The sequence below is a fragment of the Lagopus leucura genome, unplaced genomic scaffold (assembly GCF_019238085.1).
Source record: "Lagopus leucura isolate 7727_CA_CO unplaced genomic scaffold, USGS_WTPT01 Super-Scaffold_73, whole genome shotgun sequence".
In the NCBI taxonomy this organism is placed as follows: Eukaryota; Metazoa; Chordata; class Aves; order Galliformes; family Phasianidae; genus Lagopus; species Lagopus leucura.
Genome location: NW_024962252.1, coordinates 21,432,874 through 21,459,008, shown reverse-complemented (window position 1 = coordinate 21,459,008; position 26,135 = coordinate 21,432,874). Strand labels below are relative to the sequence as shown.

Here is a 26,135-nt window from a genome sequence, read left to right as displayed (position 1 = left end):
ATCATGTATTTATCCCATTTCTGAGCCCTCAGAAGTCTTAAAATTCTAATTCTTTTAGGAAAAATATGTCATTCTCATATCTGCCCATATGTCACTTGTTAAGAGCCCCCAGAAACAGTAAGTAAGATTACAGCTAAGCACCTTGCTTGACTTTTTTTCAGGTTCTTGTAACAAAATGAGATTTCTTTAATGAATATACGTACTGGTATCCCTGCTACTCCTGGTGTGCCAGCTGGTCCACGGTCACCCTGAAGAAAAGATAAATCATTATTTAAATGGTAACACTGAAAACGGGAGTTCATTCATGGATCCTGATTAAAACCTTGGGAAGAATTATGCAGTGAGCTGAAATCGAGGACAAGAGCTGGGCTCTGCTAAACGCTAGCATTTAGCTCTGACACTGACTCATTTTACAGACTTGAGCAAGTAACAGAAATCCTTGTTTAGGTTCTTTTGTCAGAACTTACACCTTATCCTTTATATTCTGTTTGAGGCCTTCCTGGAAATGGGATGATTTATCTGAGGCTTTTTAAGTAATAATCATTTAACCAAAATTAACACATAACACATAACCAAAATTAACACATTGCAATTCACTATCCTATCAAGACCCCCCTATTTAAGATTCACCTTTTAAAGAACCTTTTGCCTTCCTGCTCTGCTCTCAGCCATTTCATGCAACTCAGTATCCTTGATTTGCTTGTGCTGTGGTCTTTTAAGCACAAAGTTTCCTTTATCACAGAGATACCTTCATCAATAATTTAAGCTAAGAGAATGGATTTTGTGCTGGAGTTGACGAGGTGCAAGTGCAAATTCATCTTTATCTCCTGTGAAGACTATAACTCAAAGCAGATGGATGGAGCTGACCAGAGGTGAAACTCTACAGCAAGATCTGCCCTATCCCATTGCTGACATGCATCAATCTGTAAAAATGCACTCTGCTAGGATAACGTTGTTTAAAAATGTAAGAAGATCAGACCCCATGTTTCTATAATCATGTCAGGAAAGCCCTGACACAGCTGAAGCCATACAAACAGGAGAATATTTTTTGAGCTGAGTTTACATTACCCAGAGCTGTTTTGCAAAAGCTCTGCCAGCATAGCTACAGTCACATTGTTTTGTGTAGAAAAGCTCAAGGAGATATTTTGTGTCGTTCTCATCATTTTGTTCAGGTGATAAAACAATAATGCTTGCAATTGGAAACACTTAACTACATTGTAAATAGTATAGAGAGAAGACAAGTTAATGCCTATAAACAGTTTTGAGAGCCTCACATCAGAGCTACAGTATAGGGGAAAATATCAATTCTAGGTAACAGTAACTTCTCAGTTTTCTGAACCAATTATGCAGCGCTAGACTAAGAAATGCAGTGCAGGACTGTTCAAGACAGATGAATACAAATTCTGTTTTGTTTTTACATTTAGGGTTTTCAGACCACATGACAACAGAACATAGTTAAAACCTTGCTGCCTATCACATTTGTGACAGAACAACTGCAGTACTAAAAACTTGACACTGCCCACATAACACCTAACTCTGAACCAAATAAATTGAATCTGGCTGAGGAGCCAGAAGCTGGCAGCCAGTTTCCCTGCACTGGCAACTGGGAGTAACCTCTACGAATTAGGAGTGCTCTCCGACTTGCTTGCCAGCCCAAAGGGGTTAGTTAATGAAAAGTGCATGGCCTTGCAAGGCACATTCACTCTGACACACTGCCCACATAATAAAGCAGACCAGAGCAGTATCACCAAATGAAACTAAACCAAAACAGACGAGACCTTGGGTCTAGAGGGAGAAGCTTGCTCACAGTTCAACCTCTCTTGCTCAGGAGACAAAGAAAAGTCACACAATACAAGTTTCCCTCTCAGTGAAAAATTTATGAGCACCGTTAGAGTAGTCAAGTACTTGTGGTACTTAGCAGGGCTCATTGGCTTCAGCAGTGCCTCCATGCTGCATGGTGATTCCGTAACCAGAATTTATATACACAGTGGGGTTCATTAGGTGCTGGCAGTGTGTGAGAGTAAAGATAGAAATCCTCAACACTTCCCTTGAAATTTTTTCCCCTTGCCCTGAATGCATTTAGCAATGTGATGCACAGCACAACTGCAAAATCACTGCGTCAGCATAGCTGAGGGAAGGCTAATTTTATCCTGAGGACACAAATGTTTTCAGCCAGCTCATGACATTATCACAAAACTACAGCTGGCACTGTCTATGCAATAAGGCGTGCTGCTGCACTGATGTATCTTGTAGCTCTAAATTAAAAGCCAGCATGCACTGTACAGTTGGGAATGGCAGGCAGACTTGGATTCTGTTAATTTGTTTGCACCACAAGTGTGGAATCAGATTAGATTTACTTAAAGAAAGGGTATTTTGGCTTTGGGAATTGGCCAAGCACTCACTTGTTTATACAGTCTGTTCTGTTACATTTTCCCCTTATTTAATTTGTGTCCCCATTTTGTCTCTGTTAGGTTTGTGATACCTCCCTGTGTCTGTTTATGCTAAAATTAGGTTGTCCTTAATTGCTTGTAAATTGTAGTCTTCCAGAGCAAGAATTATCTAATTTAAAAACCTAGTGTAGTCACCTACCTTGGTTTGTTATCCTATAATCTCTGCAGAAGTAGTAGTAATACACAGTAATAGTATGGATAAACTTTTGATTATATGGCTTTTTGATAAAAAGTGTCACAGAAAACTATTTTTTTGTATTAAGTGAATAGCATACAATTCCTAAAAACTGAGTGTTTGAATTGCAAAAAGATTACTATTTCTTCTTACACTTAAAAGATACGGGTAAAATCAAAACAAAGTGTCTCCACTGACAGAAAACATATTTTCAGGGCTTTTTTATTTCTCTGGTGGACTTTTTATGCTTTACAAAAAGCTTAAATTTTTTAGCATTTCATAATAACCTTTACTCTAAGTTTGTATCAGCCTCCATAACTGATACATGAAAGGCTGAAACATCACCAGCTCAAGGAAAAAGTAATTTCCTAGGACCAGAATGCACGCTTGAACAAGAGGAAGGCTCTTGAGATTGTGACACAGTTCAGGATGTGCAATGATGGCTTCATACAGGCAGTGCAATAAGAAAAGTAAAATAGAAACCAGGGGCCTTTTTAGATAACAAGCAATAGTCTTGAGAAATCAGTTTTGCCTTTGCATTCATAGGGCCCTCACATCAAACACTGTAGGGAATAGGGAATCAGTGTCTTCTATTTCTAGCACTTCCTCCATCTTTATACTCAGCTGAAATCGTTTTTTTTGCTTGTTTGTTTGTTTTGTTTTGTTTTGTTTTGTTTTTAATGGAAGTTTTTCACATACTTGGTCTAGACTAATTCAGGTACAAATTTTGATTCATACCTGTAGCTATGCCCGAAGTGTTAAAACAAGCAGACAGACTCTAAGCATAACATGGTGCTCAGGAAAGAACAACAATTAGAGACATACTACAAGGCTTTCTACACACATTTCCATTTGTGGAAAATGGAATTTTATATTGGGTAAGTAAATGATTTAGATGTACATTTAAGGAAAAAAAAAAAAAAAAGGAATATGGATAAAAATACAAATCTTTTTCACACAGAAACATTAATTTTCAGAAAAATTCAAATAAGGTTTCAAAAATCAGTTAGCTGCAGACAGACCCATTAAAAAGCCTAAACTTCTTTAATACTCTTACCTTTTCTCCTGGGAGTCCTTCTAGACCTGGTAATCCCATTGGTCCTGGGTCACCCTGATTTTTTTTAAATTAAAATGGATTGCATAGATTAGAAACACTGAACTGTTCAAGAGAAATGTGGAAAAGTAAGCAAAAGCAGAATATTTAACTTGAGATTACCAAAATAGCTAACAGTGGACAGATTTTGCTATACTGTTTTAATTTTGTCTAAGAATGTAATGGAAGACTCCCTTCCTGTGTTTTTTCAAGCCTATGTCAGCTCTAGGTCACCACTTTCAAGCTCTAAATCACCACTTTCCAGCAGCAGAGGCACATGTTGTGAGCATATTGTATCCACCACAGAACTAACATCCAAGCAATTCTGTTCAATTTACTGCATCAGAACAGAGCTCTATTCCTTGCACAAACCTTTCTCTGCAACAAAGGGCACACAGGTGAAGTCTCTGTGCAAGTCTTCAGGCTTTGAATGAAAACCAAAAAACTTCTGCAGTGGAGAAATCAGTTCAACTGGGAAAGTTCTATTACTCTTTTTTTCCCTTTTTTTAAGACAATCAACAGATAATTTATCACAGAAATTTGAACTACTGTTAATAATTTCAGTATTCCAGCTATCTCAGTTAAATCAAAAACCACAGCAAATTCCTTCTGCAGATGTTATAAATTCTTTGACAGATTTCACTTTCCAAAGCCTGTACGGGAGGAAGTACTTCTTGAGTAGGAAGAGGTTGCTGGTATAGAAAGACATATTCAGCTTGTAGGCATTAAGAGCAACTGTAAGCTCTCTGTTGGCTGGCTGAGTGGAGATTATGTGACTTCATGGTAGATTAAGTCTTAGCTAAATCTTCAAAATGTTAACTGCCCCATCTCTTTGGGCTTGTCTGAGTTAGTCTGAGCTAGCTGTGGTTAGCACTGCAGCTATTTTTGTGAGTGAAGCCAGATACTCTTAAAGGTCAGCAGTTAACTCTCTTTATGTATTTTACTCAGGAGTGACAACCTCAAGGCAGGACAACAGCTGGAGAGGTAAAGAGTCAGCATCTTAGTGGCTGAATGAACTTCTAAAAGCCCTAAGGAACTGTAGATGTTTTACTTGAAGATGTCACTTCTTTCATTAATAGCAGACATAGCTGTTTTCTCACGTTGGTGAAAAGGACATGATTTTTCTTAAAAAAGGATCTGTCCAATACTTCACAGGGTTTCCTGATCTTCATCAATAAATCAAGGGGAATTGTACTTAGGCAATCTCTATTATGACCAAAAAGTACGTACCACGGTGCCAGGATCTCCTTTTGGACCCTGCAAAACAAACAAGAAGCAGACATACATTTAGAGAACTACACAGTGACATAGTATTTTCTTCTATATTAATACATTATAAATATAAATTGGCAGTGCAGTGCATTTACAATCAGTATTTAGTCCAGTCCTCTCAGCATATTAATTCTGCCTTAAAACAGCAGAACTTGCTTATGACTAGTAAGAAAGAGGACTTAAATAAGTACAGCACACCTTGGGCTTCAAAGAACCAAAACAAGCCGAGATATCTGCACAGGGCAGCATACTGCCTGGGAAGACACAATCTCTGTACTGCTGCCATATTCACCTATCGTCCTACACTGTAGCTATAGGCAAGGAATCAGTGACAGAATTGAGAATTCATGAGTTTCTAATTTGCAGCACATAATTTAATCCATAGCAAGATCATCACTAACTATAAGGAGTATATTGTGCAGTTTAGGACATTAAGATACTTTCAGTCAAGCCCAATACCAAGTTATGCACTGTTTTTGCAGACTTTACTTAATATTCAGCACAGCTTTAGAGTGAAATATTTAAATCAAAATAAGCTACTCTCCCAGCCTAAAATGTTTGATCAACACATACAATTACATTTATATATGTTACTATTTATTACATTTATTACATCATTTCCTAGATGAGTTATAATTTCTACCTCTTACATATAAAATCCAGTTCCATGGTACTCATCAAAACTACATGCAGTTAGATGTCTGTTACCCCTCTGTTACTATTTTAATTACATATCAGAAGTTAAGTTACTATTAAATACTTACTGGAGGTCCTGGTGGACCTGGATAACTTGCAACACTTGCACCTCCCTGTAATAGCAAATTTAAAAGTTGAGTTGGACCAAAATTAGGTGTTGATTGAAAAGCTATGTATATAAGAAAGAAATACCAGAAATACCTGGAGTTTATATAGGCTGCTCATTCCATTTCTTTCATTGTAAGGCACACCCTTTAAAACATAAAAAGCAAGTAAGCACCACAACTATAAACCACAGAGGCAGAACCATTGCCCTGTTTTAATCCCCATGCATCAGCAAAACTGTGGTTTCTAAATCAATTTTTCCACATTTCCAGACATTTCATAAGAAATGAATAAGTAAGAACATAGGATGCACAACTATGTAAGCTTGGTACTTTATTTTTGTTTTGTTATAAAACCAGATACTGTAAATTCTCAGTGTACATTCCATTCCAACATTCTTACATAATAACTAGTCAACAGATAGAAGCAATGACAGCACTGTTTTCATTTGAAAAATCTGTGTTAAACTAAAAAGTAGAAAGCATCTCATTGTTTGCCTCAACTGTTTTGAGAACATAAAGGCTTGAATGGTAAATCTAGCTTAATACTCTAGTTAAATGGATAAGACTGTAAAGAACTAAGAAGAGTGATTCAGTGGTTGAACTACCAACTCACATTTGGCCCAATGATTTTTAGTACACAAAAAGCTCAAACTATGCAGGTGTGTTCAACTTATTATTGAGTGGAATTCTTGCTCTCAAAAGATATCCAGATGTTTTCTCAAATGCAAGCCAGTTAATATTTAAAATGGACTTAGTAAATATGAGTGCCAGCCACTCTTCCTCTACGAATGTTTACAAATCTTGTGTACAAAAATGAAAACATGAAAACAAAAAGGAAAGGGCAGACATTTAAACTCAAAATAAAGTCCTAAAACAGGTTTCCAGCATAAATTAACTTAGCCGATGCTCTGAAAACTTTACATATTTCAAGACTTTCAAGAACTTCAGGATGAGAAAGTTTTCATGCATAATTAATGATGCAAATTAATACAGTATGCTTTACTTCAGTTTTGCTCTCAAACTTCTTTTATATACAAAACCTGGCAGATACAGAAAACTTGTGCTACAACAGAAAGTCAGAGATCTAGCTGGTTATTCTTGCATTGCATACTAGCTACAACTTTTAACCTGGTATCCTGCTATCCTTATACCAATTTTTTGAGTATGTCCTGAGTTCTAAACCATCACTTCCTCTAGAGAATTTTCATGAGATACAGATTGAATTTAGAGAAGCAAGGACTGAAAAATGTACAGTCCTCTTAGCTAGAGTCAGCTCTAGGGTTAAATTTGGGGCAGAAGTGAATGATTTTTTTTTCTACTGCAGGCTAGAAGTAGGCTGCATTTGAGACTGGAGTATGTAAGAATCATTAGAGTATAGCTAGATTCTAGAAACAAAGCATTCTGTGAATTATGGTAAAGAATGACATTTCTAAGGCTGTATTTAAAATAAGGGATTGTGAGATCATTCAGTTATTAATTCTTCAGAATTAATTTTGTGTTAGGTACTGTTCCAGTTAATCTACAGTTTAAAGCCTTCCATGGACTTCCCTGGGTTACCTGATCTCAGGTATCCAAAGTGAATAAATTAACCTCAGTGTTCAAGGATTTTAGAATAATTCATTTGACCAGATTTCTAAGATGGCACTGGTGACTTGGATTTAATGATGAATCACAAGAAAAAAAAAGGAATACTGAACTATTCTGCAATAAGACTTTGCTGTCTTCCTGCACTACTAATATGTCTTAGAGAGACAGTCTACTTCTTGATATCATAGAATCATAGTCATAGAATGGCCTGGGTTGAAAAGGACTACAATGACCATTGACTTTCAATCCCCCTGCTGTGTGCTGGGTCACCAACCACCACACCAGGCTGCCCAGAGCCACGTCCAGCCTGGCCTTGAATGCCTCCAGGGATGGGGCATCCACAGCCTCCTTGGGCAGCCTGTTCCAGTGCGTCACCACCCTCTGTGTAAAAAACTTCCTCCTAATATCTAAACTAAACCTCCTCTTTCTCAGCTGAAAACCATTCCCCTTGTCCTATCACTATCCACCCTTGTAAACAGTCATTCCCCCTCCTGTTTACATGCTCTCTTCAAGTACTGGAAGGCCACAATGAGGTCTCCCTGTTGCCTTCTCCAAGCTAAACAAGCCCAGTTCCCTCAACCCTTACCCTAAGGAGAGGTGCTCCAGCCCTCTGATCATCCTAGTGGTCCTCCTCTGGACCCACTCCAAGAGCTCCACGTCCTTCCTGTGCATTTCATTTTACTTATATCATTCCCAACATATAACGAAAATGTAAGCCAAAATCTCTTACCGGAGGTCCAGGTGGTCCAGGCTTCCCTGGAGAGCCTTCACTACCCTAGCATAGTGAGAGATGTATATAACTTTAATTTAATATAACTGTTGTTCAGATTTATTCCATTCCCAAATTGTGATGGCCATTATGACAATAAACAAGAGATACAGTCAGTAGGACTAGGTAATATCAAGAATGAATCATCCTACTTAAGCTTTAGGCAAATTTAGGCTCTTGTTCTGTTAGTTAGTGATGCTTTACGCGTAGTAACTTCCTCATGGCAAAACAGTAGTGGCAATAGGGTAGTGAAATACTTCATATAAATTCATATAAATTTCTAAGCAATCAATAGATAGAAGCTGTAATTCATTTTATGTTTTGAATATTGTTTTGCTAAAGACAATCCTCAATTTGATCATCCACAGATAAAGACAAGTTTATTCAGAAACATGTTGGGTAAAGGAAAGGTCTTTATTAAGGGCTATAATGAATATCTTCTTGACTTTTACTTCAAAACACTTATCTGTAGCTGTAGTCTGTTTTGCTGAGATGCACTGAACTGCTTACATCAGGAAAAAAAGTTTCTTAGTTTTTGCCCCAGAAGAATAGGGGGTGCTTTGAGCAATACAGACATTTTAATGTCAAAATTTCCAAGCAAGATCTTTTCAAAATTTCATCACTAAGATTCAGTTAATAATTCTGTATCATTTGGAATAGGTCTATCCAAGTTTTTCATTCACTTCATTGGATTTTAATAACATTCTTCATTGAGACACTTAGGCTGCAAATTTAAAATTATTAAGGTGGAGAAAGTCAAGCTGAGCATATGACAGTAATGATTAACTCACCACAAGAATATACATTTTTAATTACAATCATATTCAAATAATTTCCAAATCATCTTGTGATTGAAATGTCAAGCAACAAATTGAAGGATTTATAGTATTTCATTAAGAGAGAAAATATTTTAGAACTTTTCAAATGTGGTCCTCAGATAAAGGAAGAAGAATGTACATAACCTGGCTATGGTTCAGTTCATCGCTCTTAAATGATCTGACTTCTGGCCTTTTCACTCAGTGGCACACTAGTTATGGAGAACTGACTTTCTCATTCTCAAATGCAGTAAGAGGCTGCCTTCCCCTAAGCTTTATGATGCATAATGAAAAAACAGCTATGATTAGGTCTCAGCCAATGATAGAGATGTACATGCTTCAAGAAGCTGATCAAACACTGCATTTCTAGAGACTTTATTCAGTACTTTAAAATTGTAAACACAAAAAGAACAAAACCTTGGGTTTTTTTTTTTTTTTTTTTGCAGTGTATTACTTAAAAAGGAAATACCCTCGGTAAATTATTTCTATCATGGCCAGGAAGGAGACAGTTCTCAACTCATTTTTATGCTGAGGATATTTCATAGCTTTCCAAAGTACAATTTCCTTTTCTTATTCATACCAAGTTCAAAGTTTTATAGAGTATTAGTATAACCACAGTCCATGCACTATGGCTGGAAAAGCCCGAGCCATAGCTAAGAAAAAAAAAATAAGAAATGTATCCATGTAAAAAATGAAAAAAATATCTCAAAATATGTTTCGATAGATCAGTTTTTCTGCTGCATGTCAATGACTTGTGGTGCCCAAGAAATTAATTTGACCTTTTAGTTATAATGGAAGCACTTGATAAAAGAATATATATATAATTGATAAAAAAACAGTACTATAACAGTGTAAATTAGTTATAAAGGAAGCTTTAATACTTTTGCAGAATATCTGTATTGAGTAACTTCCAGCTTTTGAAGAACATTTAAGTATGCCTTTAAGTTTGACTAATACGCTGGAAAAAGAATGAGAAGTAGAGCAAGTAGTAATTCATAATACACTACTTGACAATGTTTTTTTTTCAATTTCTTAATTTTATATAGCATATTACAGTTAGAAAACATTCCCTGAAACTCATATATACCCAAGGTTTATTCTTCAAAATAGAAGCCTGTATGTTTGTTTGGAGAAAGTATTTGTAATCCAAGACAAGAAATAAAAATTCATTTGAAAATGTCAAAGTCATGTCTGCATTGTGTTAAAAAAATATCAAAAACACAACAACAAACCAAAACCCAAAGCATGGTGAAAGGATCACAAAACCTACACAGATCTTTATCAGAACTAAAAAGAAGGAATACCTTTTCGCCTTTTGACCCAGCAGGACCAGGATGCCCAGGTCTTCCCATGGCTCCCTGCACAATACAGTATCAGTTTGTATTAGTTAAAAAACATCACAAAACTGCAATTTGCACTGTACCTTAGTTTTTAAAACTTGTACTTTCTGAAGGTCATTTAAAACTAGTTACACTTTTCCTCCAGGTTTCAATATTTCTCTTCTCTGTCTGATGCAAAAGCTGTGTTCTACTGATAAGCTCTGTGAAGGGTAAAACTTGTGTTTGTGGTTGTATTTTCACCTTGTACAGACTAAATGCTCTGCCCCTAAATGGTAACTCTTGATACTGTGAAGGATCATGTTTTTTTGCTAAAATGTTAATTTATGTATTCCACATTAAGCTTCCATAATGTGTTGCAATTAGGGAAGCATTAGTACTGTCAACAACCCAGCATTAAGCAATGATCACACTAACTAAAACAGTCTCATTGTGCAAGTAGAAAATAAAAAAAAAAAAAAATCCCAAGAGAGGTTTTCTCCAAAATACCAGTATTTTTCAGGATTAGTTTTTCAGTGACTTCAAATAGTAAGTTAATGTATTCTCAAGACTTTATAATGATTTGGTTTCTGCATTTAATGCTTTGAGAATGCCCAGTTAGAAATATTTTTTAGATTTTTATTAATAACACTATTACAGTAACTAGGGTATAAATAATTAATTAGCTGCTAGTTTGTCCATCATGTCTTTCAAATTCATGAAGTCTCTAGTAAGGTCAAAACACTGAAAGCATTTGGGTCACATAAACTTTGAATCCAGACAATGATAGTATTTTTGGAGACATCAACTCACAACATAATTTATTTTAATACAGCCACTGCAGGTAAGATTTCATTGTCACTCTCCTAAAAGCCAAAAGGAGGTGCAAGAAGATAAGAATAAGAAGTTTTGATATGTAATTATAGCAACCTTTGTAGAGAGAAATTAGGCAACAAATAATACCACACGCTTACAGACGGTCCACTGGGTCCTGGTACACCAGGCAGTCCAGGAACACCTTGAAGGCCCTGAAAATAGAGGTGCACATGTCAATTTCCTCTCCCATGTTATAGCCTCAAAAAATGACTTATATTTAGCACGTCCATCACTGTTACAACAACAATGAAGCACATTTTCATCTACCAGGATATCGATATTTTTTGGAATATAAACAATATAAGTATACACGAGGATTTCAGACAAGTCTGTGCATTGCAGTATACTTTCCTCTGATCCACTGGGCTTAGTCAGATGAAATTTTAGCTATATGACAGTCATGTATATATATCTAAGCTAATCGCTCTTGATTCCCTTTATAATCCATAGGGAGAAGTAAGCTCCACCCAATAGTATATAATGGAAAATACTGTATGTACTTTAAATTCAAATATTTTATTTCCACTTAATAGTAACTGCTGAAATGACTATTCCCATCAAACTATTTGCCTTACAGAATATTTCTCAAAGTGAATGCTAAATAGGAAGTAACAGAATCAAAGCAAATACCTTATAAAATTAAATATTTTGTGAAAATGCTTGGCATTTACCTTTTTATTGCTTTATCTCATACTCTTAAAAATTAGCATTTAGATTTATGCAAGGCATTAAAATATATAAATGTGCAAAAACCTTTATACAAATATGAAATAGATTTTACTTATTTTAATAATAGTGCTTAATCTTGTTGAAAACTTAGATTCAAGGGCTATCTGCAGTAATACATTATTATCCCAGCAGTTTTAAATAAGCAGTTTAATATTCTATGCACTTTCCTCTTGGTCTAGATTCACATAATAGTGTATTGGCTACATAAATGAAGTAATTTTACCTCATCACCCTTCTCTCCAGCAAGTCCAGGAAATCCACGTTCACCTTTGCTTCCCTATGAAAACAACATTCACACAAATGTTTTCTATTAGAAAACAATGAATTTCATGCTAAGGAGAGCATGAAATTTTATGACCTACATTTAATATATACGAGTACAAACATAAAGTGACTAAAACAAGAAAAAAACAAAGCTCAATACTACCCATGAGTCTTAAAATGGATTCCCACTAAGGTGAAAAGAAAGTAGTATTTTTTACCTGATAGGCAAATTGGCATAAAAAGACTAATGGAGATATAGTCTTGTCTTACAAATACTAAAGGGTTTAAATGCTTGCCCACAGGGAGGATGTATACTTTCAATTAATTAAGTTCTACTGTAGGAAATTAATTTTCCATGCCATGAGATATTTTATCAGATTACAGCAAAAGAGAATTTTGATTGACATCAGTGAAAGTTCAAGTCCCAGTGAAACTGCTGAGTTAGTCCAACAGGGAATAATTTGCAACGGCACGGATCTGGTTGTTACACACTTGAGAGAGAAGTTTCCTTCTTTACTGCAAGATTCCTGCATGACTGACTCACTTAAGCCAATAGATGGCAATGCACTACTGGACAATTAAATCTGAGCTAAGTTTAACTATCAAGCCACAGAAAGTTACACTGGCTTGGGACTTAGTTCCCAAGCTGTTTAGCTCAATTCCCAGAGAGAAAGGGCACACTAAGACAGGAAGAGGACTAAACTGCAAAAACTGCCTGAACCTTTAAGCTGCTCAGATGCTACAAAAACAGGGATCAGACAAAAAAATTTAAGACTTCTCTGATAGAAAAATCTGGCTTTTGATTTTTAACAACAAAGCAGAGTAAAATAAGCTCTTCAAAAACTAACCTTTGGTCCTTCTCTACCAGGGATGCCTGGAGGACCTCTTGTGCCTGGATCACCCTAAGGAACAGACACAAGGCAAAGTGATAAATAAGCATGATAGTGACAGGGTCAGAAGATCTGATCTTTGCAACCACGCTTTCCTGCCTTTGTTACCATCCATAGGTGACTCTTCCATTCATTCTCATGGAGGCCGATTAAAGTTCACTAATTCAATAATGTTTGAATGCAGAATTTTAGTTAAACTGTTTCCAAAGCTCTTGGTGAGACCATAGAGATGCAGGAAAAGGAAATCAAATTTACAGTAAGTTAACATAATTATTGTTATTGCTAATCCTTAACTTTCCAGTCTAAATCAGTTTCATGAAACAGTAACACTATTTCTTTCAAAAAGAAACACCAGTACATTTTCAGAAATTGAAAATGAGGTGTTCTACTATTGTTTTTACAACTGAAAGCAGATTGATGTAGACTGAACACAAAGAAAAAGCTTTTGTTGAAGAGGCACTAGAACAGGTTGCCCAGAGAAACTGTGGATGCCCCATTCCTGGAAGAATTCAAGGCTAGATAGGATGGGGCCCTGGGCAGCCTAATCTGGTGGCTAACAACCCTTCCCACAGAAAGGAGGGGTGAAGCTTGCTGATCTCTAAGGTCTCTTCCAACCAAAACCATGTTATGATTCTATATTTCATTTTATAACCTCTGAAAAAGTTTACCTTCAGTATAGTACCCATGTCTCCCACTAGTGGCAATGCAATCTGAAATTACAAGAAACACTTGCAGTTAATCTTTTACACAATGTTACCAATTCAAATAGGTGCTGATTTTTCCAAAAGTTGATATGGCAAATCATATAGCTGATTACATACACACTGGCTGAGATAATTTTTTCAGTGACGACTCTAAAAATCAGGGCATTCCACATAGTTTTAAAATGTTAAATATCACTGTCAATCCAATCTACCAATGTAATTTTTTCTTGCAGTTTGAACAAAGTTGACACAACACTTGTCCAAAAACCACTAAATTCTATTTTCAAGTCATAATATGTAATTGTCTTTATAGCATACCAACAACAAATCATCCTCACTGGAAATTCTCACAGCCTTTTGTCACCTATTATTTTCAGTGTTTTCCTTCTGCTTCCTCCTAGGCTTTGACTCTAATCTGAACTAAATTCTGAACTGTAAAGATGCCAAAGCTAACTTCATTAAATTAGCTCAGGTACTGGAAATAATCCAGCTACAGTAACATAAGCAACATAGGTAAATTTTTGTCCTGCCTTTAAACGTTAAGAACCAGTGCAAGAGTCTGTGATGCCACAACCAAATCACTAACAATACTAAAGATAACACATTTAAATCTCAATCAATAGGTAAACACTATGCTGCAATATGTCTGTATCCTCCGATTTCCAAGTGCTGTTATTAGACTTACATTTAAAGACTTCCTATAAAATCTGATTGAGCCGATTGCTCACAGACTTCAATTATCGGTTCTCATTTCTTCTCGCAAGTGCTAAAACAAAAATAGCCCTGGGCATATGATAAAATTAGACACATTCAAAATTTGTTACTGCTGTTGTTCTGCTATGGGAATCAAACATCAGTTCAGGACAAGAACTGCTGAACATACCCAATTTAACTATAATCAGGAATAGACTATTTACCCCATTTGAAAGCATGCAGAGAACAACTGCTTTAACTTCTGTACTGTTTTAAGACACAGGACCCAAGACATGCAGTTTGACAGGGTCCTAAAGTTCAGTTGCCAGGGCACACAGTTAAGAGACTAAGTCTACTGCACTTGTGACATACAGCTCATGTGCTCTGTGAATATAGCAAGTCCAGTGTAACCGCACACATAATGTAAAGTCACAGCTGCATATGTGCATCTCTGAATGAGTGCATGATACATCCTGGGCTTTCAAAAATGTTAAAATGGCCTTCATTTTCCAGCCTTACTCCTGGTTGCTACATCTTCCTTGAAAAAAATGTACCCTTCAAAGAAAAGAGTATTCCAAGAGTAATAAATGCCATTAGCATGTTTTAGCATTCAGATCTGTTGCTTAGTAGTGGCATCACATTTTTTACTTACCTTTAGTTTACAGCACACTGCGCCTTCCAAAACCTATTCAATTTATGGATTTTGCTTTTCATATTAAGCGCTTTATACTCATTGTCTCAAGTTTCATCTTGTTGACTTCAGAATGTCTCTGAATTTTAGACAATGGTTTTATCTACAAAAACCTAAGCAATCTTTTCCAGTTCAATGGCAGTTTGTATCCACTTATCCAAATAGAACTAAAACATTGAAAAGAACCATGCATGGGAGAGATCTCTCTTTCAGAGTTCTACAAATGTCTGCTGCTAGACACTTATATCTATATTTTTGATAAGCACTAACTATATGGCAGTTACTTCCAGAGCATTTTTTGCTTGCATATGAAAACATCATGAGGACAGTTTCAAAGTTTTAAGCAAATCAAGATACATAACAGCACTATTTCCCCATCCCTCCCAAGCAAGTTAACATTTCAGAAACGGAAATATGATTTATTCCATGATTGATTCTTAACAAAATAATGCCAGCATTCTTGTATTTCCGTGTAATTGTTCTTATTAGTATTTAGAATTAAATATATATATATTACTAAAGCAATCAAGCTTGTTTCAACTTATCTATTATACGTAGGTTCCTCTCTCTCCTTTAATGAAAATATGCTCTCTGTTCACATCTCTCCATTCCTCAAAAGCCCCATCTTTCACAAAATACTCAAAGGTAACTGCTAATCATTTAGAGACTTCTTTGTTCATCCCTCAGGTGAATTTCACCAACTATTCATGCTGTAACTAAAAATCTTTAGCTCTTTTTTCTATTAAATTAACTAAAATTAATATAATGTATTTTCCAAAACACAGGGTTTTTTTTTCAGTGGACAGTGAAAAACCACTGAATTACTTGGCTTTGTCTGCAGAGTCTGTAATTTGATCTCCTTGATTATTAATTATAAGACTGGACACGTTGTTCTAATAATTGCATTCAGAGTGCATGTTTCTTGGTTTTACATCCATTCCTAGCAGTAGATCACTTATATCTCAACCTTTCTGACTTGAGTTCTATTTCTGTACTCACTGCTAGTATAAAACCTGCTTCTGCTTGATGACCTTAGTCCTCTGGGAGCTACAGATGCTGTCAAGTGCCTTTTAAAGCACTGGAACTGTTGCTGCTGTATGCTCAAGGACTGCTACAGACATGATTTAAATGGGGAGAATAGTCCAGCCATGTAGTCAAAACTGTATCATACAACCAGAAAAGGCTTGTTGCATTGACCAGCCCAGATGATCAAAGTATGCATAATGGCTAGATTCCCAGTCTAGCTATTTATTTATTTTTTAGAAAGCTTTTCTCTCTGAGACAAAATCTTTGTGTGATTTTGTGACTGGTTTACTCTTCAATAAGCTCCTTGCTCTCAGTTCTTAGGCATACTTGTGGACTGCTGTGCATCTGTACCATCAAATGTTTAATTGAAAGTATCATTTATTTTACTGCCTAATGCATTCCTGCAGCTGTTAAAAGCTCTCAGCTCTTCACAGGCTGTCAGTAGTCTGCAGACCAGCTTGGAAATCCCTGCATGAGATTTGCATGACTGAACACTTGGAGATGTAAATCATTCCTAAGACATAAAGTAAGTCTCTGCATCTGAAGAATACGTGCGATAGTCAGGTATATGAAGAACTGTTACCTCAAGCCACAAACAGACTGAGGCCACTGCCTTTAATTCAGTGAGAAGGCCAAATTCATGCCTTGGCAAAGAAAGGAGATTTTGCCAAAGGGCAAATATTCTTGTGTGAAGTTTTATTTTCTTTTATATACACACACACACACACACACATATATATATATAAAAGCATTATTATCACTGAACATCACTGTTTTAGTTTTATTTATTTTTTTTTTAAATTGTGTACTTAACTAAATACTAAACCAAGATCACAAGTGAGTTTAGTAATCTTCTTTAAATATTAAGCTCTAGTTTTGGTTTCTTCCAACTAAATGTGGCTTTTATTCTGCTAATGGAATATATTCTAAAAATAGCTCAGGAAAACTGGAAAACATTTGGCATTATAAAAGCTTCAGCAAGCATTTGTTTCTAGCAAAGTTTGTTTTTTGAAAGCTCTAACGTAGCTGTGAGGGCTCAAGATAGGAACAGGAATAAAGAGTCTTCATTTGCAAACTTAGCAAACGTGCACATGGGACTCTCTTGTCTCCCGTGTATAATACTAACTAATCTCTAATGGTGCTATTTGGCCTGAGGCATTTGTAGATCTTTTGGATCTTGCAGTGTTAGACTTCACAAAATCATAAAGCTGTAACACTGGTGCATATTATATCCAAGAGGAGACAAATATCTAAAATATATCGAAGGATCAGAACATTTTTTCCCCTAAAACTCACTTTTTCATTATTGTTAGAGGGAATTTATCACATGAAAGACTGACATCTCAGAATTTCTTTGAAAATTATTATCTTCCTTCTGTGGCATAGCAAAATTAACTGCAGAATACAAAACTCCCTTCTTTCCCACTCTTTCAAAGGAATTTATCAAGGTCTGCTTCCGAAAATTTGCATTATAAGCATCTGAGGCTGAGGAACATGGTGCCAAGTTATAGCCTAGCAGAAGTGCTAGTATACAAACATTCACATAAGACCCGAAACAAGGCATTTATCCCTTTGAAGTCAACATAACAGTAATTTATACAGCAATAAAACCATGTGAAACAACAACAACAACAGATATAATCCTAAATTAATCAAATTAATTTAACAAATTGGACTTTCAGGCTTTACCCGGTTATCTCCTTTAAAATTAAAATATTCTCACCAAAGCAACTATACAAGCTTTCCACATATACATACTGGATCGCCTGGAGGGCCTGGTAGTCCTGGCTTTCCATCTCTTCCTGGAGTGCCCTAGAAATAAATTGAAAATGTGGCAGCCTTAAATCACTGACAGGGGGAAAAATTACTTTTTACTGCACATAGACAGGTACTTACATTAATACCGGGGGTACCTGGAGTTCCTGGTAATCCTGGAGGCCCTCTAGGGCCCTGAAAGAAGGAACAGTCTTTTAAGATTTAAGAACACTCTCCTTTTACTGCAAATCTCTTTAAAGTAATGGCTTTGTTTTGTTTTGCTTTCATGTTAAAGAGAAAGTGTGTATCCTACCTGGATGCCTGTAGATCCAGTTGGCCCTATAGGACCCTACAAGAAAACACCAAATAATAAATAATCAGTACCTACCCTTTCTGGGACAAGGGAGATAAAGCTGATTAAAAAATACACTCAGTATAGGATAATGGCTCAGTTCACATTGCAAGAAACACTGGTTGTAAGGTTTGGTTTTAAATACAGATCTAATTTTACCTAAATTACAGAGATCACGATTTTTCTGAGGTATGATTTTAAGGGCAAGTAATGGCAAATAAGAATGATCTGTGGTAAAATGTGTTTTCAGCAATTCATAAGATAAAAAGCTGTTGAGTAAAAAATAATTAAATTATTTAAACGTAATTGAGAATGAAAATATGTATCTGAATAAATTATTTTAAATTATATTTAAATTCAAATTTCAGCATATATCTCCAATCTCTTTTCTCAAACTTCTCCTCTCTGAGTCCTGCTAATAAACTGAAATGTCCTGCTTGAATATACTGGCCTAGTCTGATGAGAGATTACCCAATTCACCACAGTAGAACTCATGCAATAACACCTTCAATCTCTATGAGTACTTTTTTTATTAAACAATCCACAGACAGTGTAGATGCTATATTACTTAAAGGCACTAGAAAGAAAGAAAATCGAGAAACAAACTAAATACTTGAAACAGTTATTACAAGTTTTATTTAGTTTGAATTACTTAGATACCAACTTGTTTCATATTTGAATTTAAACTGCATAGAGATGCATGAAGGCTGTTCAATATGAGAACGTCACTATTTCCTGACACAGTGTCTGGACACTGTAAGGTTCTTGTTTATAAACAGTAGATTTAAGCTTGTAATTAGCAGTTATCACAAGTGCCAAAGCTTGAAAGAGCTGATGTAAAGCCTCCCACATCTTTTCCATGTGTATTTGCCTCTTCCAGTACTGGCATGGGTTTCAAAATGCCATCATGTGCAGTGTAGAATAAACCTTTTTTCTTGTACCTCTACTCACTCTGGACTTTGCTGACAACTGCAACCTACAGCTGCTTAGAAACAAACACAATTAGTCCGAAGGTGTGTCAACATCATTACTGGTTTGCCAGTAATATAGCCATTGATTCTCTCATTCCTTTAGACTTACTCTTTTCAGTGCGCACTAGATTTGTGTAGGTCTAGATAAAGGGAAAAGTTGCTGAGCTGTGAATTGAGTCAGAATGGAGTTCATATTACAGTTTCTCAGTGATGCACAGTGAGAACCCAAATTCTGGGCACTGGTATACTTACTGGTGATCCCTGAATGCCTATTCCAGGAGGCCCTATCTCTCCAGGGGCTCCTTGTAGACCAGGCAGTCCTCTTTCTCCCTACGAAGGTTACAAGGCTTTCAGTTAAAACAGGTCGGAAAATGCAAACTGGTTTATTATCCTGTGTTTACAGAAACAGTAGTAACTTTTTATACCTTTGGTCCTCGTGGACCTGGGTTTCCAGGAATACCAGCGGAACCCTAGGGAAAAAAAAAAACAACAGCAACACAGCAAGAAAAACAAGAAAACACAAATTATGTTTTGAAATGAAAGAGACCAGGTGAATTTTCTTGCCAAAACTAGTCAGCCTTTATGAGTAAACTATGGTAGATTTACATATGCCTTCCTTGTTAATAGTGCTGTCACTAGGATCCCTTGTAGGTCTTCCACTAACAATACTATTTTAATGTACTTACAATAACACTATAATATATATTTCAAGTTTGAAATCACATCTGAAAATTACTTGTTCTTACTGCATTGCTTTCACTGCACAATGAAAATTCTTTAACAGTTATCCCCACAAGAAATAAAGCCACAAAAACTTTTTCAAATCACAGACTTACTGGTCTTCCAGGCAGACTTGGTCCAGGAGGCCCCACCTCACCTTTTGGACCTGGGTGTCCAGGAGGTCCCATGATCCCACCAGGGTCACCCTACAAGATAAATATGAATCATGACTCAAAATTATCAAGATTATCCTAGAATGCACCAGTACTTTGAGAAAGAACTGAGAAAGAAAATTTGCAAAGCTTTATGCAGCCCTGCATTTCATAAACAAAAATCATTTCCATAGATTGATCAAATTTATCACGTTTAATTCCACAGAGGTTCTGCTCCCTGCATCTATAAGAAACGTGCATCTATAAGAACTCAGCTCTCAGGAGGTAGGAAAATCCTGTGCTTTGTTGTCCGAGTGCATTATTCATAGCTATCAACAAACTTCTGAAAGTCTTCCATACATGTATGGAAAATATATTTAAAGCTTCAATTTTCTATCAAAAATATATTTCCTTCAAAAAATTACAGAAAAAGAGGCATAGACCATAGCACCCATAATATTAACCACATTTTCTCAATTTTCCATGCTTGTAATTTATCTGATCTACATTTCTCATGTCCCCAGCTCTCCAAAATGCAAGTTGTCACTAAGCCCTGACGATTCTTCCAGTGTAGGAATGTCAGACTCACTCCATCTTTCTCTGTCCCTCTTCACTGCTCTCCTGTTCGAACTTCTCATTTTCTGTGCCCTTTATTATGTTGTCCATGCTGCTGCATAATTGTCTGTGGTTCTTTCTGATTCCACTACTTCCCATTTTGAAAGATTTTGCTTGTTATTCCACAATTATTTTCCCTTCTGCCTTTTCATTGTGCTTTTTTTTTTTTTTTTTGAAGCTGTTAAATGATTTTATTAATTTCCTCTGTATCCCAAGATGTATAAATATCATAACACCTCACATAGCTCACAGTGTGCCTGTACAGTATCTTTTCTCCCCCTCCCTACACACAGCATATACACACATAATTCTTGTTGATGAAGCTGAATTCCAACCAAGAGGCTGTCTACCAGCACAATACAATGCCATAAAGAGATCCCAGACTTGGCTCAGGTCTGCCTCAGTGCTCTGCCATGATGAATAAGTCTGGCCATGAAGCATGATTTTAGACATTAGCCTCGTTAGGGCACAACACTGAGAGGGTATCCTATTGTCAGAACTTACACTGGTATTTCTGCATGGCACATTTTTATTGTAAGAGTCCAACTTAACCTCCCTGGAAATAATACTTAAATTATGACTCTGAAGAGCAATTGGGTTGACAAACTGGCCTGCAATATAACCATGGAGACGGCAATTGCTTCTTGTACACTTCTAAATCAATTCTTAAAGCTGCTGCATAGATGCACTACAGATGAACTGAAACAGTCTTCACAAGACAGTCTAATAGCCTCTACTATACCAATCTTAATTAAGAACAGTTAGAATATACCTTTTCTCCTTTAACTCCGGGCATTCCTGGTAACCCGTGCTCTCCTGGTAAGCCCTGGAATTAATACAATAATAATAAAAATGATAAAATATTCCAGTGTATATACATTAATAAAATAAATCATTTTTATATCTATTCTCTTTAAATCTAAAATTACAGATGAAAATGATTATTCACTGTACATAAGTACTGACCCATAATGCTGAAGAGTGCTAATTAAATAATGCGTCATTAAGAAAATTTCTGAGTCATTTCTTCTCTAGATCAATATTTAATAATCAACATTATTTCCTGGACCCTTTCAGGACAAAACTGCAAAGGCTTTTTTTTTCCTTTTACATTCATTTCAAAATGTTCCCATGTCTTGGAAACCAAACTTTTTTTCAAGTGAGCTGGTTGTAGATACCAACTTGAGTTTTAAGTAACAGATGGGTCTTATCTTTTTCAACCATGAAGAAATGTGTAGTTCATGATGCATTCTTATCTCTTAAAAGCTTCAGTAAATTAATCCTGCATATTCTTTTGTAATTTCTAAATCTTCTCGCGACTTTTCACATTTTAACTTCAGTATCTTCTGTTGCCCTTTTATGAAAGATTTCTTATAAATATAGTGAAATGAGATAAAATAAAACAAACAGAAACTATTTGAATACTTTGGAAGGTTAAATGAATAGCTGATTCTCTTACTATGCTTGAATATATACAGGAAACTTCTGTCATAACTCTTCTACTTTATTCAGCCAACTATTGTTGCCAACTATTGTTGTCAAACTTTTTTATTTCCATAGTAAATGTCAAAAACTGATGAAATCAAATAGTCACATCTAAGAACGGTGTTTAAATGCAAACGAAAAACCACCTTTCTGAGAAAGACACAGAAATACATATTGCTTTTACTGTTTTCACAGTGGAAAACATAGATTTATAAACATCTGTATATGAAGTAAGATGACATATCTGTGTCAACAATGAGGATTCAACAGCTGTGTTCACTCTCTCTGTTGTATTCTGTCCTTAATATAGACAGCTATTTGTTACAACCAGTCTTTTAAACTAAAAGAAAAAAAAAGATACCTGAAGAACACTCTGCTTATACCAAATCACTAAAAAAATATATGCAAGTTTAAATTTATTGATTGTAGAGCAGACATGGTGTCCACGTACATGTACACATCACTCCTCTTGGGGGATTCCACAGGCTTTGATCTCATGGTTCAAAATGTCTGCATCCTGCTTGTGCCATCACTTGACAGCTTGTAGTGAATCTGGATATTGGGGTTTAAGTATGGCTGAGATGAGAGCTTTTGTCCTTGATTATTTCACACTCTCACTCACTTGTTCCTCTGTCAGTGTTACATTCATTAGTTGTTGACCTTCCTTTCCATCAAGGAGAATGCTGTTCATTCAAGGTGGTTGGGAAGCAAGTTGCCTTCATTACCAGTCCTAGTGGCTAAGTTCCCTGAGTGTTTGCTAGCAAATGTTTCCATGCATCTCTCTGATCTCCACAGCATTCACTGGTTTCTAGAACCATTATTCTAGCCAAGATCTTCCATCTGAGCACAGCTCTTCTCAGGAGCTCTTCTTTTTTGACACCACTTCTTCTTCCTGGTACTCTCACCTCTTGATTGTTTCTGTCCAAGTAGTATTTACGTGTGCAACTGATGATCAGTCTCCACACTGGTGAGTCTCTCTTATGTCTCTATTAACTGAAGAACCCATTTGTGTCACCTCTGTTTAGTACAGGTGCTATTAGAATTTAAAAGCAGATCCTACCATTGCATTGCGCAAGCTGTACCTTTGTGATTTGAGAGGTTCAGGTTTTGACACTGTCACATGCATACAAGCACGCGTACTATCTGCCACCTGTCAGTGTTCCCTATTTAAGCTATTTTTTACCAACAGCAGCCATAAATGGCTTTCAGTTCTTTCTGACTGTCAGCAATTCTCTATACATTTCATTTGGAATACCAATTGACAATCTTAAAATTAATCTTTTTTTTTTCCATTCTCTACAGAGTATTTTAGTAATTTAACAGTAATTCAATAAAAGAGTTTTCTGTTAATTTCTTCCCAAGTAATATTTCTACTCTGTTTAAAGATTTAATGCTGCTCACGTTTTAAAAGAATTAGGTAAAGGATGAGTGTGGTTCTGAATGAGTTTCACTCATAAATTTGGCCTAAATGTTAAGACAATAAACACATTTTTTTTATTCTGTTCCTCTTATTAATCTTTGCTCATTTTTTTTTTTTAATGAGAAATAAATCAAATCAGGATATTTGGAAAATATAGACAGAAAAAATAAGGAACACAATATGCTTTAATCCTTGGAATACTCTTATTTTCCCTATTTATTCTCATTTTGCTCCACACACTGTTTTTTCAGCTCATGGTTACAACACTTTTTACACTTTGCCAGAGATTCTCAGTTTTCACCTAATCTTGTGAGGTAAGAGAAATTTTTGTAGAGTTAATTAACTGTCAACTAAAAAAAACAAAAAAAAATAGTATCACCACTCTCACATACTCATGCAGACAGTAACACGAGGACAGAAAGAACATAAGCAAATCACAGAACTTTATGCTGAGGCGCAGAACCTCACTGTGCTTTGACAGCTGATTTCTGTAGTGCCACTCAAGAGAGGTGGACCTATAGTGTGTGTTTGACCAGCTAACTGCTCACATGCCACACTTATACAGTTTGATGAAATTACACAATACATACAACTTCTCCAGGCTCTCCTCTGGGTCCTATAGGTCCTGGAGGTCCTTGCAGTCCCTGTAAGATGATATTGTGCACACTTGAGATAAAAGTCATCCCTTTGGAAGTTAATGTGTACTTTCAGATACAGGCTACTGAAATAACTTGTTACTGCTATGGAAATCCAGGTCACCATCATATTTTATACCATCTGGAAAGAGGCTTGTAGAGATCCAAAGGATCATGAGGGTTTGCATCAAGTCATCTTTTTATCTCTGCTTTGCATACCCATTTTTTCCTATATTCTGGAGTCTTTTAGTGCTCTAGTCTGTCTCATTAGCTCTTTTCTGAGAAGAGAATGAGCATCTGCCACATAATTAAAAAAACACTTCTATATCTATGTTTTCTGGGAAGACTTCAGCTTGTTTTGTCACTTATAATGCATATACTTATTATTATTTATGCTTATACTCCAGTGTAAGGAGTTTACTTAGTAGAGAAACATTTTTATGACTGCAGGGGGCTACAGGTCTGTGGATTCACATCTACATCACCTGTGATGCTTTTTGATGATCTAGGGAGCTTGGGTATCAGCATATAATGAAATTCATACACAGCATACAACAAAGTCTGGAGTTACTATGTTAATTCTACAAAGATACTTTTTACATACCTTAGATCCTGGATTTCCCATGAGACCGGGTGGTCCAGGGTCACCCATTTCACCCTAATGATATTTTTTGAGAAAATAACAGCTTTATTGTGACATCTCTCAGAACCAGATACGTATACTAGAAATGTATACAGCACGTACTAGTAAAAAAAAATACCTTATTTCCTTTAGATCCCTCCATTCCAATTTCTCCCTGAAAACAGCAAATATGAACATAAGAAGTTGAAACTTAAACTAAGATCAAATAATAATTCAATTCTCTACCATAAAATACTACAGTTGCAAACTTAAGAATTATTGAGAAGAGAATTAAAGAATTTCTGATGCCTTGTGGAAACTTTCCTCTTTCAAACTAATTCTGCCGGCAGGTTTTGCTAGAGGTTTCAAGAACAATTGCTTGAATTGTTTGCTTGAGATCTTCTCCAGTCTAAAGCTTATTTTTTCCTAATAAATCACTACTTGTGACATAACATTCATCTCCAAAACAATGCATGATTACAGGGTGCCTTATTTTGGTTATTATAATATGTTTATCAGAAGTATCTAAGCAACCTTCAGTTGTGTACGAAAAAATATAACAAGCTTCTACCCAATGTCACAAGAGAGGACGATAGTTAATTTAAAAAAGCAACACATGTAAACAGTCACTTAAAGAATAAGTGTTCTTAAAATAACATCCCCAAATAGTGAGAAATTATGAACACATAAAATGGCTATAAAAGTACTCCCACTGTTAAATGCTACACTATGGGAACCATTAAAATAATGGCCCACACATAGTTTTGTGAAATAAATGGAAGAGAGAAAAAAAAGCTTCAGGGAACAAAAAAAACTGTGTAGTTTAAGCTCAGCTCAGGGACAGTAACAACTGACAATCCATCTGTCTCAACAGAAATGGTGAAAAACTGGGTACTGTGCCACATCTCAATGTTTTATTTATAACTGGTTTGAATTTGATGCATGTGTAAGGAAATGGTAAACATGCTATGATACAAAATCACTGAATCTAATGGAAGTATACAAATAACAGAATTGCTATGTGAACATCATACAAAAAAAAAAAAAAAAAAGAAAAAAGAAAAAAACCCACATGAAATGTACATCATTCCCATAGACAGTTAAAAGTGTAGTTATACTCACTGGATCTCCCTTGTAACCCTTTTCTCCCTATGAAAAACATAAAGGAATTGATAACACAGGGTTATTTTCAATCAGTAAACAGTGCAGGTGTGTCTGTTTTTTAACCTATATAAAATATACAAAATACAAATAC

The 26,135-nt window shown here is 35.8% G+C and overlaps 1 protein-coding gene across 5 annotated transcripts in view; it reads right to left on the bottom strand.

Annotated features, from left to right (window-relative positions):
* Positions 1-26,135, bottom strand: part of COL19A1 (collagen type XIX alpha 1 chain) — a 187,436-nt gene that overhangs the window by 19,173 nt on the left and 142,128 nt on the right. For all 5 annotated transcript variants that reach the window (XM_042879227.1, XM_042879217.1, XM_042879207.1 and 2 more), the window contains 22 exons: positions 26,003-26,029; positions 25,020-25,055; positions 24,863-24,916; positions 24,214-24,267; positions 21,491-21,544; positions 20,068-20,157; positions 19,657-19,701; positions 19,484-19,561; positions 18,222-18,257; positions 18,050-18,103; positions 17,912-17,965; positions 13,708-13,749; positions 12,998-13,051; positions 12,109-12,162; positions 11,255-11,308; positions 10,269-10,322; positions 8,111-8,155; positions 5,888-5,938; positions 5,755-5,799; positions 4,949-4,975; positions 3,683-3,736; positions 204-248 (listed from right to left, as the gene is read on the bottom strand). In XM_042879227.1, the coding sequence (XP_042735161.1) occupies positions 204-248; positions 3,683-3,736; positions 4,949-4,975; positions 5,755-5,799; positions 5,888-5,938; positions 8,111-8,155; positions 10,269-10,322; positions 11,255-11,308; positions 12,109-12,162; positions 12,998-13,051; positions 13,708-13,749; positions 17,912-17,965; positions 18,050-18,103; positions 18,222-18,257; positions 19,484-19,561; positions 19,657-19,701; positions 20,068-20,157; positions 21,491-21,544; positions 24,214-24,267; positions 24,863-24,916; positions 25,020-25,055; positions 26,003-26,029 (1,107 nt within the window). The remainder of the gene's footprint in view (positions 1-203; positions 249-3,682; positions 3,737-4,948; positions 4,976-5,754; positions 5,800-5,887; positions 5,939-8,110; positions 8,156-10,268; positions 10,323-11,254; positions 11,309-12,108; positions 12,163-12,997; positions 13,052-13,707; positions 13,750-17,911; positions 17,966-18,049; positions 18,104-18,221; positions 18,258-19,483; positions 19,562-19,656; positions 19,702-20,067; positions 20,158-21,490; positions 21,545-24,213; positions 24,268-24,862; positions 24,917-25,019; positions 25,056-26,002; positions 26,030-26,135) is intronic.